The 24157-nt window shown below is 47.6% G+C and overlaps 3 protein-coding genes across 7 annotated transcripts in view; 2 read left to right on the plus strand and 1 right to left on the minus strand.

Annotated features, from left to right (window-relative positions):
* LOC143527328 (uncharacterized) overlaps positions 1-22038 on the minus strand; it is a 29468-nt gene extending 7430 nt beyond the window's left edge. For 2 of the 4 annotated variants that reach the window (XR_013134085.1, XR_013134083.1), the window contains exons 1-2: positions 10586-10799; positions 1070-1169 (exon numbers count right to left, since the gene is read on the minus strand). Coding sequence is in view for 1 of the 4 variants with exons in the window: in XM_077022478.1 (XP_076878593.1) it covers positions 1070-1169; positions 20893-20903 (111 nt within the window). In the remaining 3 variants the exon portion in view is untranslated. Of the gene's footprint in view, positions 1-1069; positions 1170-10585; positions 10800-20892; positions 21170-21876 lie in introns of those variants that run through there. The other 2 variants (XR_013134084.1, XM_077022478.1) reach the window with 2 other exon arrangements.
* LOC143527323 (matrix-remodeling-associated protein 5) lies at positions 8897-20656 on the plus strand. 2 transcript variants are annotated; one of them, XM_077022473.1, is made up of 7 exons: positions 8897-9079; positions 10733-10977; positions 11446-11575; positions 11909-12299; positions 12919-16224; positions 16543-17443; positions 18088-20656. In XM_077022473.1, the coding sequence occupies exons 2-7, from the start codon at positions 10784-10786 to the stop codon at positions 19994-19996; spliced, it is 6831 nt and encodes a 2276-aa protein (XP_076878588.1). In that variant the 5' UTR covers positions 8897-9079; positions 10733-10783; the 3' UTR covers positions 19997-20656. The 2 variants fall into 2 exon arrangements, with proteins under 2 accessions (XP_076878588.1, XP_076878589.1); XM_077022474.1 differs by having other exon boundaries at positions 10738-10977.
* On the plus strand, positions 21018-23753 carry rab33a (RAB33A, member RAS oncogene family). Its single transcript, XM_077022477.1, has 2 exons — positions 21018-21297; positions 22009-23753. Exons 1-2 carry the CDS (start codon positions 21034-21036, stop codon positions 22453-22455), a joined length of 711 nt encoding a protein of 236 aa, XP_076878592.1. The 5' UTR covers positions 21018-21033; the 3' UTR covers positions 22456-23753.
* Positions 23754-24157: the final 404 nt, after the last annotated feature.

A 24157-nucleotide genomic window follows, 5' to 3' on the forward strand; every position in this document is an offset into this window, starting at 1 on the left:
CTGCAGCCACACACATCTCTGTGATGTCCCTCCACATCCACCCCTCTGGACAGCCGCCAACACTCGGGTACAGACGGCCCAGAACACCAGGTAGCCGGCGAGACGCCGCGGTTCTGATGGGAGACTTTTTCACGTTTGATGTTCCCCCCCAGCGCTGGCGTCCCCTCGTACTGTCAGCAGGGCTCAGACAGACTCGATTACATAGATTCCAAAGGCCCCTGAGATCCATCCCCTCGGTCTAATGAGGTTTAAGACTGATCTGGAATCAGAGCTCGGCCCGTCTCTGGGCAGGCAGCCAAGCAGGCCTTTCACCAGCTGATTATAAGGGAGCAACGCTTGATTATGACTCTGTCAGGGAATCGAGACGGCAGATTAAACTCAAGATGTAGATTTATAACGCACCTTCAGCCATCCTTAATTAAAAATCTACAAAACGTCTTTCTGTCGAAATAAGGCCAGCGTTAGTCATGAGGAGTAGTGAGTGAGTGTAAATAAATGCACCTCAGCTATACAGCCATTTTTTTTTTAGTTTCTGAGTAATGGCGAATTATGCCTACATGAATTTTGCTTTAATATTAAAAATGTTGTCGCGAAACACGTCGTAACGCTCGGCCAAGATAAACGCCGCTAAACCAGAAAGGAGACGCCGTGTCCGTAACACGGCTGTAAAACAGGTCCCACCCAGCACTATTTCATTTAGGCCTGCGCGTGATGGCGAGTCCATTATGCCGAACCCCGTCATCACGCTGGGTGAGTTACGAGGAGTCTGCCTAGCGTCGCTGCTGTCGCTTCAATGTCAGTGCTCATAAAACAGCCTGAGGCCATTCTCCCAGTCCAGCTCTCCACGAGGAGCTTCATCATCTCCGTGACACGGAGGGCCCTCCGCATCGTCCTTACGGAACGTCGCCCGACCCCCCTCTCGTCACCCGCTACGCGGATCGCAGGCCCCGCCTCTGCCTGTCGACTCCGGGCGAAGAGCGCCTGTCTAATGGCGAGTGGGGCCGTGGCCCAGCCTGACAGGTGGTAGCTATTAAAAACACTTGGTGCCAGATCTCTTCACAGCTCTCACCTGGGAGTGATGAAGGACCCTGCAGCTGGGTAACACCTGCTGGCTGAGGGCACAAGCCCTGGGAACAGAGAGGGTTTGTTTTCTCTTCCACCCAATGGAGCTGGAAGACAAGGAACAAAAGACATCTGTGAGACACTGCATTGCCAAAATAGGAAGACTTCATCATGGCATGATAATCACGAGAAGACACCTCATTAGTATTCTTCCGTTTTAATGTACCTACTTTTAGCAAGTGTGGAAGGTTGTTGGTCTTGTGTAAATAATTAGCCTGTGTTGTACCAAGATTGTAAAAAACCAATTATAATATAATAAATATGATCCATACCTTTACAGGTTTAAACTGTTTCAAATGTTGAAGTTCTTTGTCTCCTTTTTGTATCGTTATGATCCATACCTTTAGGTTTAAACAGTTTGTAATGTTGAAGTTATTTTTCTGCTTTGTAAAACTTTGATTGATTTTCCATTTTATGTACCAGTAAGTAACTCCACCTGTACACCACCCGTTACCCCATCCCAAAAAAGGCAGGAAAGTCAACCGCCTTGATGTATATCAAATTCACAGATGGGAAAGTTTCCCCATTTCCAGTAAAAGCGCGTTATGGCGTGAACTTGGCTGGCGTTTTGGACGTAGCTGCAGGTGAAGACCCCTTATACGACCGGCAGCATTAGGAGTGCGCACACCCAGAGCTCTCGTGGTTGAAGGACTGGGCTGGAGATGTTTGGACGTGGGTGAAGGTGGGCGGAGCTCGAGGGACGGTGGATCCTGTAGTTAAAAAAGCCCCCTGCGGATCCAACTAGGGACCGGTGGCTTGGCTGGGCTCACGCAGTGTGTTGAGACGTTCAGCAGCTGGTGTCTGTTATTCAGATTTCTCCTGGCCCTGCTCTGTGAGAGGACCAGAGTGCAGGTGGACAGAGGAAGTTGAGTGAATGAGCAAGAAAGGGTTTTATGCCTGAGGTTAAAGTGCTCAGCTACTTTAGACGCTCCTTTCAAAAGTATGCATATCATTAGCAGTTCGATTTGTAAAGTTGTAAAGTTAGTATCTCTACCCTGTTCACTGTGTTGTCCAGAGGAGGCAGAGTTGGAGAAGTATGAGTCATGGTTGTGGCTGCTATGTGATGATTAGATGCTTGAAAGTATTATATTCAGGTAGTATGTCAGTGGAAGTAGCTGTGAATGACCATCCGATGCTTCAGGGTGCGTGATCTCATTTTGTTATGGTGATCTTCATCACAAATACCCACACAGTGCTTCAGAATCAAACATTCCTGTGATCAAGCAGTCGTAAAACACTGGTGATCTAAGGCCGGGGGAAAACGCACAGTTGACGTTAACCCTTCCAGAAGTAGAAACAACGTTACTTAACATGAACTCAGCTGTGAAGGAGAAACGCAGCTGTTCCTTTCCGAAACAAAAGCAACAAAGGGAACATATTAGACAAAAGGCGGCGAAGCAGAAGATTTATGCGTCTTTATTAACATTGTTGAACCTTCTCTCATGACTGAAGAGCCTCTTCACTATTGCAAAACAAAGCAATCAGTTCCTCCCATCCTTTCTCCCTCAGAGGATTACAAACAGTGTCAGCATTAATCCTCCTCTTCCACTGAGCAGGGAGCAGCACGGGCTCTTCTTAGAACTTTCTCCTGTCGCGGGCCGCTCCAGGTCATAAATCAACGTGCCACACACTTGAGAGAATACGGAAGCGATGGAGCTCCCAGTCTATGGAAACAAATGGCAGGACTCTGGTAAGTGTCTAACAGATGTACTTCGGAGGGAAGGTTGTGCATTATCATGTTTTATAATGCAGTCCGGAGGCGTGGAGCATGGTCTCCCTGCCACAGCTCTGAATGTGTCCCCCCCCCAGTCAGGACTGTCTGAGCGTCTCCAGTTCAATTTGTTAATTAAACCCTTTCGATTCCACTGCTGGATATAGGACGGCAAGATGAAGACGGCACTAACGTTCCTCCCCGAAGAACCTTCATAAAGTCACACCGTCTGACGAATGCTCACATTTGTCACGCTAATTGCAATTTCAAATGCACGAATATTCTTTTATACGATATGAACGAGGAAAATCTTCGCTGCTCATCACCGGCATCGGGAAAAGTCCAGCTTGCTTTTGGCTTTTGAAAAATGTGTGAAGCACATGGCAATGACTTTATATTAATGCAGTCTATCGATCCGCCAAGCAAAGCAACGTCCAGACCTGAAAAGCCAGACGCACGCAGAACAAAATGAAAACCAGAGAGCTGCTGCACCAACATCTGATCCCTGTTGTTCGTTATTACATCTTATTATGCTATTAGACATTGTTTGATGTGCATTATTAGCATACTTAAACGCCATTAGCTGAAGAAGAGACTTATCAGACGTTGCGAGGTGAGATAACCAGTCCAGCCAAGAGTCTTTTCCTGATGCGGATCACAATCAGAGTGCTGAGAGCTCTTGGTCTTCTCTAATCTTTAAATGGGATCCTTCTGAATGCTTTCAGTGTTCCACACGAGGCCCAGCACTGGTATCATTACACACTCGTGCTTTTCTAAACATGTGTGGACTGATTCACACTAATCTCAAGCAATCAGACATAATAGAGAATTCCACTTCAGAGCCCCGAGCTCCATTTCTATAGAATTCTCTAAATCAAACGTAAAATGGATGAAGATCTCACGAGTAACTGCACAAGTGACCGATTGTACCTCTGCGGGACAAAGACAACTGCCCTTCACCGCACCAAACAGCAGGATCAGCACAGCCCAGACACGGCCGACGTCTTTGGCCAGATGTTCCTCCATCTGGCTCCTCGTAGGATGAACTCTCTCCGTTCGGGCCCGGCTGTGGCGTGAGAGCACGTCGCACTGGGTCAGCACCCGCGAGGCCGGAGCCCGGCGGCGCGGCTAACGGGCACCGCGGCCTCTCCGGCAGGGCCGAGAGCTGCGCCCTGGCAGCTGGAGGCAGCTTGGCCAGCGTCCCACGAGCTTCCTGCCATCTGCCCTACCTAGCGCAACTCCTCTCACGCCTAATTACCACCCCAGGAACCTCCGGCACCCTCAGCCTCTCCACATCCCTCGTTAGTTACAAAGTACAATCTGGGGGATACTGGTTGCAAAGGCAACCTGGCCCCCCTGATATGCACTAATCAGATTTGTAATGATCAGTGGTAATTAGACAGTAGGAAATTAGAGCAAAACCCGAACACTTCTCTAGGGATGCAGAAACAGTAAGGGTCTCCATATTTAATAAACATCAGACATGCACCAGTCATGACAGGCAGACATTTAAAACTACTCTTATACTTGCTGAGAGAGCGAAAAAGTGCAGTCAAAAGAGATATATTTTTACATACAAGCCATTGTTTAAAAGCACGCAGACTAACTGAATTGTACAGCTGATTCATTGATTTTAAATGTGCCTCTGCACATTTCTGTAGAGCAGTACTATAAAAAGCTCAAACAATCACTTCTTGAAGAGCATATTCTTCTTGTACTGATGGGTAAATGCTTTTCGGAGCAGATGTTTACAATGGAAGACTTTAACGATCCGACTTTGGTGTACCGCAGAGTGGTGAATTCCTATGAGCCAAAGCTCCATGTTCAATAGGCCTAGTTTTCCTTACTAGACTTTAGTTAAGCAAAATAAATGCTATAACCAGTTACTGATGTTTTTTAGATGTGTGGGTTTTTTTATTTGTTTGTTTTGTTTTTGCTTGATTTTGGCTACTATTTAGTACTGACCTCTAGTGGACAACACAAAAATTACAGCATAATTATCCTGTCATTAGTGTAAGGCAAACATTACACTTCTAGAATGCGTAAGGCCGAAGTCCTTGAAGACCAGAATTGGGAATCACTGGAATAATTCATATGACAACTTGTATTCTAGCTGAGAGCAACTTGCAGACCACAGCACATATTTTTTAAAACGTAATATTTCATATCATAGTTATACTGTGCATAAATCATCATAAGGACACCTGAATAATTAAAGTTTAAATATATTAATATAATTAATCAATGTACACTTCATTCACAATTGAAAGGCTGAGCACTCTCGAAAGACCCTGACCTGAGTTAAAACTGTGAGCCAATGCACCACAATGGCCAGTGTATTGCAGGATACAATAAGACTGCATCATATTCTGTCCCACTGCCGTCACCAGTGTAGCAGGTAGTCAAGGCTTGTAACACCTCATACTTCACACTAACATCCAGAGCGCCAGGAGATTTCTCAGAAGGCCACGATCTGCACAAGAAGGCAAGTGTCTCCGTCTTCACAGCCCTAGTAAATGTCACCACTGCTTCCTCCAGTATGGGAGAACAGTGTTAATACTGCGGTCTGGGCTTATTTGCAAGCGCTGACAGCAGTGCTGTGAGGACGGGAGGAGAAACCTGCTTCAGGAAGCTGAGATCTCGCCCCCACAAAGCCCTTCGTATTCTCCGGAGCCGGATCACACACGATCCTCCGGCGTGTTTAACGTCGGAGCCAGAATATGGCACCAATTATCAGGCAGAAGAAAAACAGGCGAAGTCGGTTGCATTATTAAAATAGCGCCGAACCGCAGCGTCCGAGCACAGCTGTTTGTTCTCTCCGACCTCGGGGGCCTTGGGAGTGGGGTGTGAGGAGACGGCTGCCCCGGTGTGTGTGTGTGCGCGCGCACGGGGCCGTGTGCGCGCATGCGTCTGCGCGCATTATCGAGGGCAGCCCAGTCAACTGTTTACTTCTCAGCCTGGAGATGAAGGTGGACAGCGCTGGAAAAGAGGGTGGAGTGGACACCAAACTCCAACAACCCTCTGAAGACGGAGCCAAGATCGAGGAACCGAAGCAGCGTTGTGATATTCAATGTGCTACTATCGATGTACGGTAGCTGGGGGGGAATAAAATGGCATTAAAATTAATAGCATTAAATAACCTATCTGAGATGAACTCGGAATGGAATGGAATAAATCATTTTTGTCAAAACTTTATTTTACCTAGCATTATATTTTATTAAGTGTTTTGGGAAAGGTTTTTGGTGTTACGAAACCCATATATTCTGCTTTATGAACAGAAGATACATGCAGAGTTCCTGTTCTTTAAACTTGTATTATCACGTCATAACTTCTGATTTGACAGTTGTCCAAGATAGATGTCTACATAACTGATATAACACAGTTCTGGATAACGTTCATTGTGGACAGAAGTGAAATTTTGGTTAGAGAGAACACTAGAGTTTGGATTGCACTCTTCTGTGTGTGTGTGTGTGTGTGTGTGTGTGTGTGTGTGTGTGTGTGTGTGTGTGTGTGTGTGTGTGTGTGTGTGTGTGTGTGTGTGTGTGCGTGCGCGCGCGGTGCGTGCGTGTGTGTGAAAGAAAGAGAAAGAAAGAGAAAGAATGAGAAGCAAGAACATAAGTGATTTTCCAATTGCTGTAACACCAAAAGTTACCACAGTGGATCCTTTTCATAGCATAGCAGTAGTTAATTATCTGTACCCTGGTATAATCAATGATTTTTAAATAACAGTTCTGTCATTGGCTATTAGTGAACTCACATTTTGCATACATTTTGAATAATTAGTTACAGGTGCCCTGGCGACCTTACAGACAGGGCCTGAACCCAGGCCAGTGTGGAGAGAAAGGACCTCCTGTCCTGTGAAAGAAGACCAGGAGGAGGCAGGGTAGAGAAGACGTGTGAATGTTAAGGCAGGTGTGTGTGTGTGTGTGTGTGTGTGTGTGAGACAGAAAGACAGAGAGTAACAGCATGAGAAACAGCTGCACCCATGATTTTGGAGCCACAGGTAACAAAAGGAGAGCAAAACACCACAAGAGACGAGGAGAAATAGTAGGAGGAGCAGAGGAGGTGAGGGGGGGGTAGAGAGGAGGTCAGAGGGGGGGTAGAGAGGAGGTGAGGGGGGGGGTAGAGAGGAGGTCAGAGGGGGGGTAGAGAGGAGGTGAGAGGGTAGAGAGGAGGTGAGAGGGGTAGAGAGGAGGTAGAGGGGGGTAGAGAGGAGGTGAGAGGGTAGAGAGGAGGTGAGAGGGGTAGAGAGGAGGTCAGAGGGGTAGAGAGGAGGTGAGGGGGGGTAGGGAGGAGGTAGAGGGGGGTAGAGAGGAGGTCAGAGGGGTAGAGAGGAGGTGAGGGGGTAGAGAGGTTAGAGAGGAGGTCAGAGGGGGGGTAGAGAGGAGGTGAGAGGGTAGAGAGGAGGTGAGGGGGTAGAGAGGAGGTAGAGGGGGGTAGAGAGGAGGTGAGAGGGTAGAGAGGAGGTGAGAGGGGTAGAGAGGAGGTCAGAGGGGTAGAGAGGAGGTGAGGGGGGGGTAGGGAGGAGGTAGAGGGGGTAGAGAGGAGGTCAGAGGGGTAGAGAGGAGGTGAGGGGGTAGAGAGGTTAGAGAGGAGGTAAGAGGGTAGAGAGGAGGTGAGGGGGTAGAGAGGTTAGAGAGGAGGTAAGAGGGTAGAGAGGAGGTGAGGGGGTAGAAAGGAGGTGAGAGGGGTAGAGAGGAGGTGAGAGGGTAGAGAGGAGCTGAGAGGGGTAGAGAGGAGGTGAGGGGGTAGAAAGGAGGTGAGAGGGGTAGAGAGGAGGTGAGGGGGGTAGAGAGGAGGTAAGAGGGTAGAGAGGAGGTGAGGGGGGTAGAGAGGAGATGAGAGGGGTAGAGAGGAGGTGAGAGGGTAGAGAGGAGGTGAGAGGGGTAGAAAGGAGGTGAGAGGGGTAGAGAGGAGGTGAGGGGGGTAGAGAGGAGGTAAGAGGGTAGAGAGGAGGTGAGGGGGGTAGAGAGGAGGTGAGAGGGTAGAGAGGAGGTGAGAGGGGTAGAGAGGAGGTGAGGGGGTAGAAAGGAGGTGAGAGGGGTAGAGAGGAGGTGAGGGGGGTAGAGAGGAGGTAAGAGGGTAGAGAGGAGGTGAGGGGGGTAGAGAGGAGATGAGAGGGGTAGAGAGGAGGTGAGAGGGTAGAGAGGAGGTGAGAGGGGTAGAGAGGAGGTGAGGGGGTAGAGAGGAGGTAGAGGGGGGTAGAGAGGAGGTGAGAGGGTAGAGAGGAGGTAGAGGGGGGGTAGAGAGGAGGTCAGAGGGGTAGAGAGGAGGTGAGGGGGGGTAGAGAGGAGGTCAGAGGGGGGTAGAGAGGAGGTCAGAGGGGTAGAGAGGAGGTGAGGGGGTAGAGAGGTTAGAGAGGAGGTAAGAGGGTAGAGAGGAGGTGAGGGGGTAGAGAGGTTAGAGAGGAGGTAAGAGGGTAGAGAGGAGGTGAGGGGGTAGAAAGGAGGTGAGAGGGGTAGAGAGGAGGTGAGGGGGGTAGAGAGGAGGTGAGAGGGTAGAGAGGAGGTGAGAGGGGTAGAGAGGAGGTGAGGGGGGTAGAGAGGAGATGAGAGGGGTAGAGAGGAGGTGAGGGGGGGTAGAGAGGAGGTGAGAGGGTAGAGAGGAGGTGAGAGGGGTAGAGAGGAGGTGAGGGGGTAGAGAGGAGGTAGAGGGGGTTAGAGAGGAGGTGAGAGGGTAGAGAGGAGGTAGAGGGGGGGTAGAGAGGAGGTAAGAGGGTAGAGAGGAGGTGAGGGGGTAGAGAGGAGGTGAGGGGGTAGAGAGGAGGTAAGAGGGGTAGAGAGGAGGTAAGAGGGTAGAGAGGAGGTGAGAGGGGTAGAGAGGAGGTGAGGGGGGGTAGAGAGGAGGTAAGAGGGTAGAGAGGAGGTAAGAGGGTAGAGAGGAGGTGAGAGGGTAGAGAGGAGGTAAGAGGGGTAGAGAGGAGGTGAGGGGGGGTAGAGAGGTTAGAGAGGAGGTGGCCCCAAGCCAAGTCAACCAGCAGCATTCCTCCCGCGCACGCAGGCCAGCTCGGAGCAGGAGAGGCGGGAGGGGCGGAATAAGAGCTTATCCAGATGTGGCGGGACGTGGAGTCTCCAGCGCTCCATCACACCGAACACACGGCGCTGCCCTGCCTGGGAGGAACTGGGGCAAGACGAGAACGACCAGCACCAAAACAGCTTCTCTCCGCAATGCACTTCTGAAACTGCTCACCTAACACCCTGCACCCAGGAGTTAGAACACTACTGCCTTTCAACCGCGAGCCTTAAGGTAAAGTCAGCCAGGAGGGGCATTTGAACGTTCGTGGTTTTTATTTGTACTGGGATTTGTTTGAACAACTTCAGCAGTGTGGTGAGTTTGTTACGGTTTCTTTAGTGTGGCAGTGTGTTTCATCACCTAGTTAAAACATTAATGGGAGTAATCTTTGGACACAGAGGTGGGCTTTGCAATTGAATCTTTGCGAATTCAGCTTCATACAGTTGTTGGAGCATATTAACATGAATCAGAGTTCTGAGCTCTGTTAAGCACTAACATGTTTTTTTTTTCATGATCGCGTGCAGACTGTGCCCGAGGTTAAAACATGGCTTCATGTGCAGTATTTATAGCAGATGAGGATAGAAAAGTCAAGACTGTGGCATGTGCAAGACATGAAACCCACCGTCATGTTGTAAATTTTGCCTTTAAAGTTCATCTAACTGCACGAGCGCTAGCTCAAGGTTCGGTATGCCACTGTTCAGAGATCAGTGAAAGGATGAAGTATGCACGTCTGAACCTTCCCTAAATGAGTTTAACATGTCTTAGAAAAGCAGCTGTGGCTTCTGAAGTGAAGAAACTGCCCACACAGACACACACACACACACACACACACACACACACACACACACACACACACACACACACACAAACACACACAAAGTAAAATGTATTTCATATTGATATATGCAAGCTATTTTAAAGTCTCCATTTTCCCACTATAATGAAGATTATGCAAAATGATGGACTGCTACCAAAACACAAAATGAATCCCCAGAATAACTCCCCAGAACATAAAAAAAATCTTTTAAGAAAAAAAGCTTCCAGCCCATAGCCTAAGCTTTGATTTTAATATCGATTCATGGATGGCAGCATTGAAAGGATCCAAATGTTTTGCATTAATTTGATGTTGTTAGGTTTAATAAACTCTGCTAGTGACTCTTCCCCTACTGCAGTACTAACTCCACCATCGTCTGGCCAGGGTAAAACGGAGAAGCGAGTTGTTCTGAAATCGTCCTAATCATCATGGGTCATTATCATTCCAATGACAGGAAAATAAATCATGCCCCACGGTTTGTAGTTTTCACCCTCGGAACTGGAGTCTTGAGCAACTCAAAATGGCACACAGGCAATAAAATGCGAAGAGGTAGGCGGTAGTGGCAGGCCCTGCCCTGAAGTCCAAATATTTTGGCGTTTAGGAAGTACGCCACCTGCCATCATCTTCTTAAAGATCGCTGGCATAATTGGGCTGTGGAGGCTTTGCTAGGAGAGGAAAACGCTTGAGTAATGAATAAGTCCACGAGGTAACCCGGATGGGGGGTGACGAGAAACCCAGCGTCTCGCTCGGTTATTACGCAACGTGCGGGATAAACTTGAAGCCCAGCGGGGCGACGTTGCGAGATCAGTTTCCGTTTTGCCTGCGCGCCCCCCTCTATTAGTGCTGCCACTCGGAACTGGGTGGTGTTAATATGTGCATATAATCACAGATGTGTCACGCGGGGCTCTCTGTGGGCAGTGACTCACCGTGTAATGGGGATGTCTCAGAGTCTTGCGCAAAAGCAATGGCGAAAGCTTCCCAGGCCCGAAAAACAACAGCCGCGGTTTCGCACAACCTGCCTTGCCTCCACCGTCCTGCTCATTGTTTGCCTTTTCCCCCCTCTCTGTCAAAAGAGCAGATCCTTAAACCCACACGCCCAGGCAGGAGGACGGCATGAGAGAGCCATGGCTCCCCTGGGTGACTCCGCTCCCTGGCTGAAGGTGGCGCTGTCTCTGCTCCTGCTCTCCTTGCCCGCGTGCCTGTGCGCGTGCCCCAGGTCGTGCAGCTGCCCCAACCCGAAAGAGGTACACTGCACCTTCCGCCATCTGCCCTCGCCCCCACGCAACCTGCCCAAGGACACGGAGAGAGTCAACCTGGGGTACGCAGCCCTGCCGCTCTTATCTGTGTAGAGGCATGTTAACCTGAAGTCTAATTAGACACTCTTTATTGTTACGCTAGTGGATCTAACACTGTCTGATTTGGTGTAATGTACTTTAAGTAGCCTGCAACTACCCTCAGCCATTAAACATTTGAACAGTGGCGTGCTCATTTGAACTCATTATTATATAGGAGCTACCAGTAATAAAGTGTCATCAGTGAGTATACTTCATCGTAGCATTAAAGTTTATCTCATGCTATCAATTTGGGACAACACACTGTGCAATATCTTGCGTAATTGCATAATTGTCTGTAATAAATCTCCATAGTTGAAAAGTGAAAAAAGACTCTTGCAGAACACCGGAGGGGAAATCTTAGGCAAACGGTCAGAGAAAGGGATACAACTCTAAAAGAATTTATGAGTGAATTTATAAGTGCTTGTTTATGGTCTCCCTGATCCCCTGTGCAGCTATAACAGTATTGCAGCTGTGGGCCCCTCGGATTACGAGAGGCTGCGGAAACTTGAGATGCTTATGCTGCATGGGAACGACATCACGTCTGTGGCTCCTGGGTCCTTCTACCCCCTGGGTTACCTCCAGGTGCGTGGGGGCTGCGTCTGTGCGCGCGTATGCACGCACGCACTCGTGCGAGCATGTGCGTATGTGTCTGTGGGTGTGGAAATAACGCACTTTATAGCAATTAAATTTGCACCGCACTGAAACGTGCACCACTCTTTGCCTTAAGCACAACCACAAGAAAGGTCATGTCAGGTACGAAGCCTTGTAGGTTGTCTGGCCTACCTTTTGCGTGTTTTTTTTTATTACACCTTCGAACCGATGCAGATAGTTATCAAAGTTTATTTGCATTTCAGCGTTTGAAGAGCAATGGAATCCCTTGTGCGCTTATTTACTCAGGTGACCTTATTTACACAGATTTTAAAGCTGAGCTACAACAAGCTAAAGGCGATAGACCCCGGCATGTTCGAGGGCCTGACCAGCCTGGTGCGTCTCCACCTGGACCACAACCTGATCAGCTTCATCGAGCCGTTCTCCTTCAACGGGCTGACGTCACTGAAGCTCCTTCAGCTGGAGGGCAACAGGCTGTCGGACCTCCACCCGCACACGTTCACCACCCTCTCCGTCCTGGGCACCTTCTGGGCATCTGGCCTACGCCACCTTCACCTCGCGGGCAACCAGCTGCGGTACCTGCTGCCCGGCACGATCCGGCACCTTAACCGGCTGGAGCTGATCTCCTTGCACGGAAACCCCTGGACATGCGACTGCCACCTCCGTTGGCTCTTAGAGTGGGACAAGAAGCATGAGGGTGAGCTTCTCACGTGAACCCTCAGCGTGCGTGTGCCCTAGGACTGGTGAAACTCATTCATCTGATTCACAGAATTGTGAAGTTGCAAAATCTTCAAATAGAGCCACGCTGAGATGTTTCTAAACAAATAGAACTAGTGTCACTTCATAAATGCCTCAGCAGAGGTGAATGAATAGTTTATGTATAGCTACACAGATACTGTAGACAAAACAACGTGTTCTGGGCTCAAATGATAACACAGATATGCCTGCAACGCCAAGCTATAAAACAGACCATACTGATATCCTCTTCTCCTCTTTCTTGGTCATTTTTTGTCATTCTCTACATGACATAATTTACTTGAAAGCTAAAATGAATTATCTGATTCCATTCGTGAGGAATCCAGAGCGTAATTATAATCACATTTTGGTTTCACTGGCTGTGTGCAATTGACACTGTCCAACAGTGTAATACAATTCCGTCTGTCAAAAGTTATTTCATTTATGAATAATGGAAAAAAATGTTCAGATTCTTTTCCCATAAAACCTCTAACCTACTAACCAATAATCTTGCAGTCTTAGATGGAGCCATTCATCACCATCAGTATCCCTGTCTCACTTGTTCACTGTCTTTTCTGCAGGTGTGATTAAGTGCAAGAAGGACCAGGATGCCTCTGCTGGTGAGAACTGTGCTGCGTGTGCCTCACCACAGCCCCTCAACACCAGCCAGGTCCTTCAGCTCCCAGCCCAGAAGCTCTCCTGCGACAGACCTTCTCTCCGCTCCCCGCTGAGGGCCGCCGAGGGTGGCACCTGGGAGGACCAGGAGCCCGACCTCCCTTACGTCAAAGATCTGGAACTCCCTCTGGGCCAGCTAACCTTCACCCTGTCCGACAGTCACGGGAACAGGGCCCACGTGGCCTGCGATGTCACCCGGCCCGACGAAGGGACCTCGGTGGCGTGGGAGCAGCTAAAGGGGTCAAGGGAGGTGGCGGTAAATGTGACCCTGCTCACTCTGCTGGAGTGCGAGATTGACCGGGACGCTCTCCAGAACCTGTGGAGGCTCGTTGCGTACTACTACGAGAACCCAGCCGTACTGGACCGAGGAGCGCGATACGAGAACACTTCAAAGGTCGCCTACCAGTACTCCCAGTCCGCCAGCGAGGACTCGCCTTACTTTACTGAACTTAAAGGGCATTTAATGGCTGAGCCGGCCTGGCTCCTGCAACCCCGGGTCACTCTTCAGTTGAACAGGCGCAAGACCACAACAAAAAAGCTAGTGTTAAACTTTTCTTCTTTTATATCAAAGCACATCAGTGAAAGAGGGGGTCAGGAAGACACGGTGTCCTCCTGGGCTTTTATCCAGAGAGGAACCCCAGGGAGGATTCAGATAGCACTGGAACACTCTGAAGTCTCTCTGGACTGCAACGTGCTGAGCTCTGGACATCAGTCGATGGAGTGGATGCTTCCAGACCTGACCACGTTAGAGAAGACCGATTCTCACAGAATTGTGTCTGAGCATAACAGATTGGTCATCAAAAACACCAGCCTGTCAGACAGCGGGCTCTATCATTGTTTCGTGCGGACTGAGACCGATGTGGACATAATTTCCTATCGGCTCGCGGTCAGGGAACGGCTCCTTAGCCCCAGTGACTTAAATGGAAAGAAAATGTCTGTGGATAATGGGGACTCACTCAGTCTTCCCTGTTCAGTAACTTCGCCTCAGCCGGTTGAGACCGGGTGGATTCTACCAAGGCATGAGATTATAAAGGCAACTGATGCAAAAGGAAGGATCTATGTGTCACAAAATAATACTTTGATCATTACAAAAGTGGTGGATGAGGACGCTGGAGAATACAGCTGTTTAGCAGCCAACCTTCATGGGGTGGACATGCTGTCTCATGTGGTTGTCGTGGCAGATGTAAAGGAGGAAGACTCGTTGGTTAGTGGTGTGGCGAAAGGGGGATCACGCTTTCTTGATATTGAAGACACAGAGGGGTCAGGATACCAAGAAATCAAGCAACCAACTGCTAAACAAACTCCTCAGAGAACAGATGGAAAACACAGAGGTTCAGGTGGAGTCCCTCGACAGGGCTTTAAAGCTAAGAGGATCAAGGAGCATGTAAGGAAACCAAACAAATCTGTCAAAGAGTTTGATCCAGATCACCGGGCCCAAATATTAGTGAAATCAAATACTAAAGGATCTACTGCACAACCAGCAACAATTATCACAACACTAAAAGAGACCACAACCATAAAAATAACAACTGCTGCTCCTATGAATCTTTTTCCTATTACTGCTGTGACTACTGATTTTATGACTAGCAGTACTACCACTAGTTCCCAGAGGAATTATTTCAGTTCCAAGCAGCTGGTACAGACCCCTCACATAGAGCATACAGACTACAGTCCAGCAGAGAGAGAAAAAATACATCAAAAGGCCATCGATAGCTTTAACACTCCGAAACCAACTTCTGTACAACTCTTAACCACGTTATCTTCGATAAATACAAATTTGACTGACGTGGCACTGCCAAAAAAACAGGATGTTCACTTAATAGAGGAGAGGATAAAGGCAAACAGCAATCCCGCCTTGAACCAAAGACGGAGACCTCCGTACAGGAGAAGACCTCCATCAAGAAGGCCACGTCCACAGAAACCTACGCGCCCCCCACCCACCACAACGGAGGCAACACTCACAACCTCGACTACTACGGCGGCTCCTGTATCTCCCACTTCCTTTCAAATGAAAGATAAAAACACAGGGAGGAGACCCAGCACAGATTCGGAAATCCTGAGTGAACTTCACCCTCAGATTAAAGACCCTCCAAATCTGACAGTAACAGAGGAGTCTCCTCATCTTAATAAAGAAACAACGTTAACAAATGAAGATAAATTATATGAAAATAAATACGAAGACACGGGATCTGTTGAGCTCATGCTAACGTCTCTTGCTCCCATCACACCAGTGCCCACACAGAACGAGTGGTATGGACATGAAAACAGAAAAGATATTGAGTGGACAAGTGACGAAACAAGAAAAGATAAATATGTACAAATGATCATTACTACAACTTCTCCTAGTATTCAGAATGGCAAAATTAGTCCTTCTATAACAGAGAAAGAACCACTAACCACAGGGAAACCAGCCTCGATTAACATCAGTAGAAAGAACTTGGATAACTCGGCAGTCAGACCTGAGAATTCTGAGTTGCCTGTCCATCCATGGCTAAACCAGAGAAGAACCCAAATCTCACCTGTGGCCAGGACTCCTTCTCCCTTCTGGACTCACACCAATCAAATTCCAGTCTGGCGCACAGTTCATGGATCAAGGCAGCACCCCTCAGCTGACAGAATGTGGAATTTACCACACGCAAAGGGACGGGCCACAGGGGTAACTAACCGGCCCGAAATCACAGCCCAAACCGCGAAGCCCACGGCTTACGTCCCTTGGTCGGCGGTGACAGCCTTGCCCCTGACCGTAGCACCACACAGCAGCTCTTCCTCTCGTGTGAGAGATTACCTGCTCCTAAACAGGCTTCGAAACAGATACCGACAATCCCAGCTCGACGCCTACCGCCTAATCCAGCTGGCAAAGCTAGCTACTCCCAAGCCACGACCATTCCAGCCTTCCCCAAAGCCTCATCCAGCTCCAAACGTCCCCAGCATCCACAAGCCTGTGACGTCCCCTTCTGTCCGAGCAGCGACCAGCAAGCCACGCACCACAGCAAGCTCACTGTACGGGAGTCGTTGGCACTACAGTCAGTTCGCAGCAAAGAAGCTGAGCACCGCTTTGCCCTTTCCGGACCTGATGGGTAGCGGCGCCAAGCCCAGGATCGCTGCGGCTGACACCGTTACCGTGTCCGCGCTAGCAGAATCAAACGTTCTCCTGCACTGTCGGTCATCAGGGGATCCTAAACCTGCCGTCTCCTGGTCTAAAGTCTCTACAGGTGAGCAGCCTCGTACGGAATTTAGAAAGTATTCTGCGCTTACAAGCTAAATAATTTCATTCTCGCACAGGAAACAAATACAGTCAATATACAGTATACATTTCAAACATATATGTGTAAAATCAGCATACATTACTAAATTTTGGCTTTCATTAAAAAATGAAGACGCTATATGACAGTTTGCTTGCTACATACATATCACGTTCAACTGAAAGAAGGCTACGGATGTGAAAGGTGTCCATTTTGCAAATGTTATTATTTAGCATAGTAACACAAGTACACATGAACTTCATAATCTGTTATTCATCCCCTTTACAGGCGCTACAATTCAAGCCAGCACAAAACATGGCCAAAGGTTTGAGGTTCTTCCCAATGGTACTTTTGTCATAAAGAACGTGCAGCTGCAGGATCGTGGCCAGTACCTCTGCACTGCGCAAAACCCGTTCGGCTCAGATCGTATGGTGCTTACACTTACTGTACAGACAGAACCTCCCAAAATACAGGGGCCCAAACACCGAGACATCTCTGTCTACCAGGGTAAGGCCGTTAGCTTGGAATGTATCGCAGCGGGCAAGCCGCAAGCCCAGGTCTCCTGGATTCTACCAGACAGAACTTTTGTGCAAGAGATAGTAGCTGACAGACCTATATCACTTTTCCCCAATGGAACACTGAGAATTAGCTCTGCAAACTTTTCCAGCAAAGGAGACTACAAGTGCATTGCTAGTAACGCAGCGGGTGCAGATACCCTGACATACCACCTCCACGTGGCAGCACTACCACCAACCATCAGCGAGGAGCCCTCAGAGAGCATATCCCTCTCTGCTGGCAGAAGCATCTACGTGCACTGCTCTGCCACGGGTGAACCCGAACCTCTCCTGAAGTGGGTTCTTCCTGACAGTTCGCAAATGAAACCGACGCAGTTCATCGAGAGGCGTCTCTTTGTGTTCCCCAACGGCACGCTTTACGTCAAAAGCGTCTCGCCCACGGACTCGGGGAGGTACGAATGTTTAGCCACGAATGTGGTGGGCGTGGCTAAGAGAGTGGTGAGGCTGGATGTCCAGCAGGAGGCTGTGGGTTCTTGGAAAGGTCCGGCTCAGCAGCACCGTGTTTCAGCCATGTATGGGTCCATGGTGTTTCTGCACTGCCCTGAGTCCACGGGGTCCCACAGAGGCACGGTCTGGAGGCTGCCATCTAAGGGTCTACTGGAGCATCGCCACAGGTACCACTGCAATCCTCACTCATATATGCCACCCTCCATACAAATATGTATTTAATATATATATACATTACATGTGTGATATTGTGTGAATATTTATGTTATCACTGTAAAACATGATGTATCAGGAGATTATTTTGGATTTCTACCATCTGCAGTTGGACTATGGTTCTAACATATGTGGATGTCAGTCTTTCTATGCAAACATGGCTTTCCTTTACCAAACACAGCTGGAGTCATAATTAAATCCATTCATTTACCATTATCATTCCACGTCCATTCGTACAGTTCCTAACATTATCAGCATTTTAAAACTCACTCCAGATTAGCTTAATCATTACTGCAATGCAAACAGTGTCTTACAAATGTGAAACAGGCTGTGGTGTCAGAGAGAAACCCAAAAAATCTCTGCTGATCCAGACAATACAAGAGTCATATTCCACGTTATGGAGCACACAGGAACAGAGTCTTTTTACACCTCATAACAAATCATTTACTTAAACTTGTTAAACATTAATCATACCTCATAATTACCCATTATAATTTATTATTATCTAGCATTTGAGAAAGAATTACATTCACAATGACTTAAAATAACAAAATATGTTGTGAAAATGTGAACTGAGTTTCTCTGCTTCTGTCTCCAGTCCTCACAGACACATCACTACCTTCCCTAATGGCACTCTAAGGATCCTGCAGTTGACTGAAAAAGATGGTGGAAGTTACCTTTGCATGTACCAAAAGCCCAATGGAGAGGAAATTGAACTGTTTCAGCTGGAGGTCCTCATGCAACCACCAAAGATAGAAAACATAGGCACTCCACAGAAAAAAGTCACTAACGGGGACAATTTCCTCGTGGACTGTGTGGCATCAGGTCTTCCAGACCCTGAAGTGTCGTGGAGTCTTCCTGATGGCACAGTGTTAAACAACGCTCTGCAGTCGGACGACAGCGGCACACGCAATCGCCGGTACATTATCTTTGGGAATGGTACACTCCTTCTGCAGCAAATGGGGAAAAATGACGAAGGCGATTATACCTGCTATGCAAAAAATACACTGGGAGAAGACGCAATGAAAGTTAGCGTCCAGGTCGTCCCAAATCCACCCCAGATTTCCTCCAAAGAGCAGGCGTCTCTCTGGGCTCCTCTTGGTCAATCAGTCCAGATGAAGTGTGACGCTACGGGTGAACCTCCACCTACTATTATCTGGATTTCACCAAACAATGAGATGATAACATCATCTTCAGTCAAATATCAAGTATTGAATGATGGAACACTGATCATAAAAAAGGTGGCTTTGTCCGACCAGGGAAAGTATGCGTGCGTCGCACGGAACTCAGCTGGTGATGACATTAAGAACCTGAAGCTGCAAGTGGAGCTCAGGGAGCCACATATCAATGGAAAAAGAGGACGAACGGACAGCAAAGTTTTGGCCGTCTCCTATCAGACTCTGCTGCTCCACTGCACAGCCGAGGGGACGCCCGAGCCTCAGATAATGTGGACGACGTCTTATGGTATGTCCTTACCCGCACCATACACAGGGGGCAGGTTCCAAGTCCACAAAAATGGAACCCTTGAACTACGGGGCCTCCGGAAAACTGACGAAGGTAAGTTTCTCTGTGTGGCCAAGAACTATCTGGGAGAGGCGAGCCTAGCAATCGATCTTGAAGTTGCATCACTTGCTGAAAAGCCAAGCTTCCCGATGCCAAACATTGAGGTTTTACCCCTCAAACCAGATGGAGATGACATCACTTTGAAATGCCGAGCTGTAGGGAGACCAAAGCCAGAGTTTGTCTGGATTCTTCCCAACGCTACAGTGCTGGCTCCAGGCATGAAGCTTAAGAGGTTTATCCACTCCTTGGGAAATGGGACTTTGCACATTATTCAACCAGTGCCCAGCGACAAGGGGGTTTATCGCTGTCTGGCCAAAAACGTAGCAGGACAAGCAGAAAAGCGTTACGCTTTAGAACCTGGACGGAAGCCTCACATTCGAAGTACAGCTACATCTGTGAAGATCTCGCTTGGGCAAACGTTGAACATGCCATGCACGGTGGATGGATGGCCGCAAGCAACTATCACCTGGACTCTTCCAAACGGTCTGGTGCTAGACAGGCCGCAGGTTATTGGAAGAGTCACTTATTTATCTAATGGAACCCTTCAACTTAAAGAAATTGCGAAGTTTGACAGAGGGACATACACATGCAAAGCCACTAACATGTTTGGGTCGTCATCTCTTTTATATCCTGTAACTATCATGGTCTTTCCGCCACAGATCACTAATGCACCCCCATCCATAATAAGAGTTGCAAAGGGATCGCCAGTGACACTGAACTGTATTGCTGCAGGCATTCCTAAACCAGACATTTCCTGGACCCTACCTGGACGCACCACACTTGTGCCCAACAACCGCTTCACCGCACTGGGTGGAATTCACATGACGGAGGAGGGCAGTCTGGTCATACAGGATCCCAGCCTAATGAACTCAGGGATTTATAAATGCAATGCCAAAAATGCCTTGGGAACAGACTTCAAAGCCACATACCTTCAAGTGATCTGAACGGGTGGAGTTGAGAGATATTTGAAGTTAAAATACTTCAAGGGACGGGCACTTCATCCTTGTAAACAAATGTAAATAGAATCTAAAAAGACTTCAGCTGCATTTAAAGTTCATAACATAACCTAAGGAACTTTCACATGGGCATTATTCTTCCTTCATGAGTTTGAAATGTTTTTTATTACAGCCATGAGTTTGGAACCAGCAAGCTGAAGTTCCAGTGATGAATTTTACATTTCTGTATACTTAATTTATGGAAATATTGGTTTGTACATAAAATTAGACATTCCACTTTTTAAAAAACGTATATGTTTGTGTTTCAATAATGTGTGAAGATGCATATTTTACATTGCAAAACAGACTAGGCAGGGAGGGGAAAATAGGCAAAATTGTGTATGTAGAGTAATTGTACATCTAATATATACCCACAAGATGCTGTGCATTTTCAATCGGAACAAAACAGCCTTTCATTGTGAGAGTAGAAGGGACCCTTGTGTGGTACAAATGTCAGCATTGTTCAGAGAGCCTCACCAAAGAGACACAGGCGACCAGTTCGACAAAATGCTTAGATACTGCCACGCTGGGTGAGTAAAGATTATTTGATGGGCACATTTATGACAGCAGAAAAAATAAATAAATAAATAAATAAATGAGTAGCCTAAACCCATTACTGTGTATTGTTACACCGCTCGCATTAATTCCAATACTGTATTTTGTATTATGCTTAAAGTTATATAATAATTATTACAGCTTTCACTTAAGCTGTTGGATCATGGAGCCTATTCCACGAGGATGAACCTGCAAAAAGATGTTAATACAACAGCCTAGTGTGAGATCAGCCGTGCGTGTTTTACTGTTTGACACTTTAAAAGTAAGCAGAAATAAAAGCCCGGACGTACATGGCTGACATGAGTTCACCATGCCTGGAGGTTTAGCCTTCTGCATACGGGAAAGAGGCGGAGGGAGGGGACGTGCGCCTCCCCATCCTCACCAGCAGCGCAGTGGTGCACAAGTGTGTGTGTGCGCATCCTTCCACCGTGATGGCAAATGAAGCGACTGAGAAGAGGGAAGGAAGCGCAAACGCACGAAATGCCAACCTCACGTCGTCTTTCGACCTAAGCGCGTCTCTGGACCACAGTGTGCAGACGCGAATCTTTAAGATCATCGTGATCGGGGACTCCAACGTCGGAAAGACGTGTTTAACCTTCCGATTCACCGGCGGGTCCTTCCCGGATAAGACCGAGGCCACGATCGGTGTAGATTTCAGGGAGAAAGCCGTGGAGATCGAGGGCGAGAAGATAAAGGTGGGTCGTGAAGATGGGCCGACGTGTCGTGGTCTTAAACACCCGCAATCTGTAACGTGTTGTGTATCAGTCAGTGGCAAAGGCGCCGACACGGATTCGTCTGTTACTAGGAAATGCCTCTTGTGTTTGGTTCCCTTAATGTTTTCACTGAAACCAATGCGTAACTTTGAATGATCGCCGTGTTTTAAATTGACGCTGTTTCCGTCTATGGCGACTACTGTTTACTTGTGATAATGTTGCATTACAGTTCCCATGAGACCTCTCCTCATATGGTATTGTACTCTGAGTTTAGTAGGATTTTCTACTCGTGTCCATTGATCTCTTTATGTGATGTTCATCCTGATGAAGTTGGAAAAATCAATTAAAGATACACTGAAGGCCCCTTGCACACTTAGAGAACTGATTGAGGCCGAGTTCAATGAGTGCCATGCTAATTAAATGCAGCCTTTTCTGTATAAACTCATCAGTAAAGGTCCAGAATGCAGTATTTTAAGGAAATCAAGAATACATAACATTCATTGAAGATGGAGAAAATATGGTTATAAATATATAAAATACATCCAGCTGAAAACTTGTTACCTGTATCATCAAAAGGTGCCTTTTCAGTCAGGCTTCTGGTATGAGCCTCTTGACCTGCTCTGCACCGAGGTAGCACGACCCAGCGGGTCACGGTCTCCTCCCCCCTACCGCCATGTTTGTGTGAACGCACAGGTGCAGGTGTGGGACACGGCGGGCCAGGAGCGCTTCCGCAAGAGCATGGTGGAGCACTACTACCGCAACGTGCACGCCGTGGTCTTCGTCTACGACGTCACCAAGATGGCCTCCTTCCAGAACCTGAAGACCTGGGTGCAGGAGTGCGACGGGCACCGCGTGTCCCCGTCCGTGCCCCGCGTCCTCGTGGGCAACAAGTGCGACCTGGTGGACCAGATCCAGGTGCCCTCCGGCGTGGCGCTGAAGTTCGCCGACGCCCACAACATGCTGCTCTTCGAGACGTCGGCCAAGGACCCCAAGGAGAGCCAGAACGTGGACTCCATCTTCATGTGCCTGGCCTGCCGCCTGAAGGCCCAAAGGTCGCTGCTCCACAGAGACGTGATGAGGGAGGAGGGGAGAGTGAGGGTAGGCCACCAGCCTGAGACCAAGAACATCTGCCCCTGCTGAGGACCCACGACTGTGACGCCTGCAGCGCCCCCTAGTGGTCTTCCCCCCCAAGGTCCATCCACACTGAGGCCGAGGAGGGACGTTGATGGCTGCAAACAAATCACGTGCCTGCGTCTAATGACATTTTAAATGTGGTGGTGGCTTTTCAGTAAGCCTTGTGTGTGCCTGGTATATTTGTTTTTTCTGTATGCATAGTTCTCAATTACTGGTTTTATCTCACAAGTCACAGTGTCACAAAAAAAAACAATTTTTGTACATTGGAGGACATGATCCACTGTAATGATGCTCTGTTAAGTGTATTTGTTCTCCAAATCTTCCTGAGTATTTGGAAATAGGGACTTGCCTTCTGTTCAGATCTCCAGGCACCCAAATAACATTCAGCTGCAGGAACTTGTGTCTTACCACTGATCTATTTTCATTTTCCAGAACACAACTGAAAGGATTACTGCACGCAATAAGGCATACTCCAGCACTCCACATGATTTATTCATCTGGTGCCCAAGCCCTCTGCAGTCAGGAACTGCAAGGAAATGGCTCTGCTGGCTTCACATATGTGCCATGTATTCTGTTGCACATGGGGGATTTCTAGGTAGTTGTTCAAATGTTTGTATGCCTTAAGATGTAGGGCTCATATTAATCATCTATTATGATAAGTGTCTTTGTAGACGAGCAATATCTCATACAACAACAAAATAACGACTAATCCTGATTAACTGCATGTTATATTATCAGACATTTATAAAAGGTGATTGCTGTGTATGCAATCATATGAGTGTAATTGGACAATTTGGAAAATATATTTAAGATCTACCAAGATGATCACATTTCCCATCAAAGCATGCCTTGAACAAATACTGAGTGACGTGAGGCTGATGCGGTTTATCTTACTTGCAAGATACCAGCTTGATTCTGTTTTTAACCCATCACACATTTCACATCCCATTCATATTTTCACTTTAAAGAGGTTCCTATAAGTGTTGCAACATCCAACCGTCTGTAACAGGAGGTCTCAGGTAAACATCATAATAACTCCCATTTCATCAAAAAAGTAATAAAAATATTTGATTGTGTAGTGATAAACCAGGTTTATGGTTGCCCCTAATAACAGCCAAACGTATTCTGCCAGTATTCGTTTCATTTTTACTTCTCTATACCTTAAGTTGCCTGGGCCTCTTTTGCACAGTTTTCTTGAATGGTCTCTAATACACAAGATAGGAGTGGTTTTTTTTTACTGTAAAGTGACATGTTGTTGTGCCTCTGTCCAGTTTTGAGCTCCGTAATTAAATGTACAAACCATTTCAAGTGGCACTCCCAAGTTTCTGACACAACTAAAAATATACATTTCTTACAAACTAAATGATCCAGTGTAAAGGTGGAGAGTACATTCTGGAAACACATTGCATCCATGGACATAATTTTGTAAAAAAGTGGGGGGGACATGGATTCGTCGCTATTTAAATATTTGGTTTTAACCGTAAAAACTGGGGGGGGACCAAAAACGCCCCCCCCCCCCCCCCCATTACGTCTGTGATTGCATCTAGCACACTTTCTTTACACCAACCAACACCAAGTGTGTTGAATAAAACGTTCACTTAGCACCTTTCCAACATACACAAGATCACTTTTCAATTAACACAAATGTTATACAATTCAATTAACTGTGAATTGTTAATAATTATTCAATTAACACAAATGAGACAAA

This window comes from Brachyhypopomus gauderio, chromosome 11 (genome assembly GCF_052324685.1).
Source record: "Brachyhypopomus gauderio isolate BG-103 chromosome 11, BGAUD_0.2, whole genome shotgun sequence".
In the NCBI taxonomy this organism is placed as follows: Eukaryota; Metazoa; Chordata; class Actinopteri; order Gymnotiformes; family Hypopomidae; genus Brachyhypopomus; species Brachyhypopomus gauderio.

Bases quoted from the DNA above. Each gene is read 5' to 3' on its own strand.
- LOC143527323 (XM_077022473.1), top strand. From the start codon at position 10,784: ATGGCTCCCCTGGGTGACTCCGCTCCCTGGCTGAAGGTGGCGCTGTCT. The intron at 10,978-11,445 runs GTACGCAGCCCT...TCCCCTGTGCAG, and splicing joins ACGGAGAGAGTCAACCTGGG to CTATAACAGTATTGCAGCTG. The intron at 12,300-12,918 runs GTGAGCTTCTCA...TCTTTTCTGCAG, and splicing joins GTGGGACAAGAAGCATGAGG to GTGTGATTAAGTGCAAGAAG.
- rab33a (XM_077022477.1), top strand. From the start codon at position 21,034: ATGGCAAATGAAGCGACTGAGAAGAGGGAAGGAAGCGCAAACGCACGA. The intron at 21,298-22,008 runs GTGGGTCGTGAA...GTGAACGCACAG, and splicing joins TCGAGGGCGAGAAGATAAAG to GTGCAGGTGTGGGACACGGC.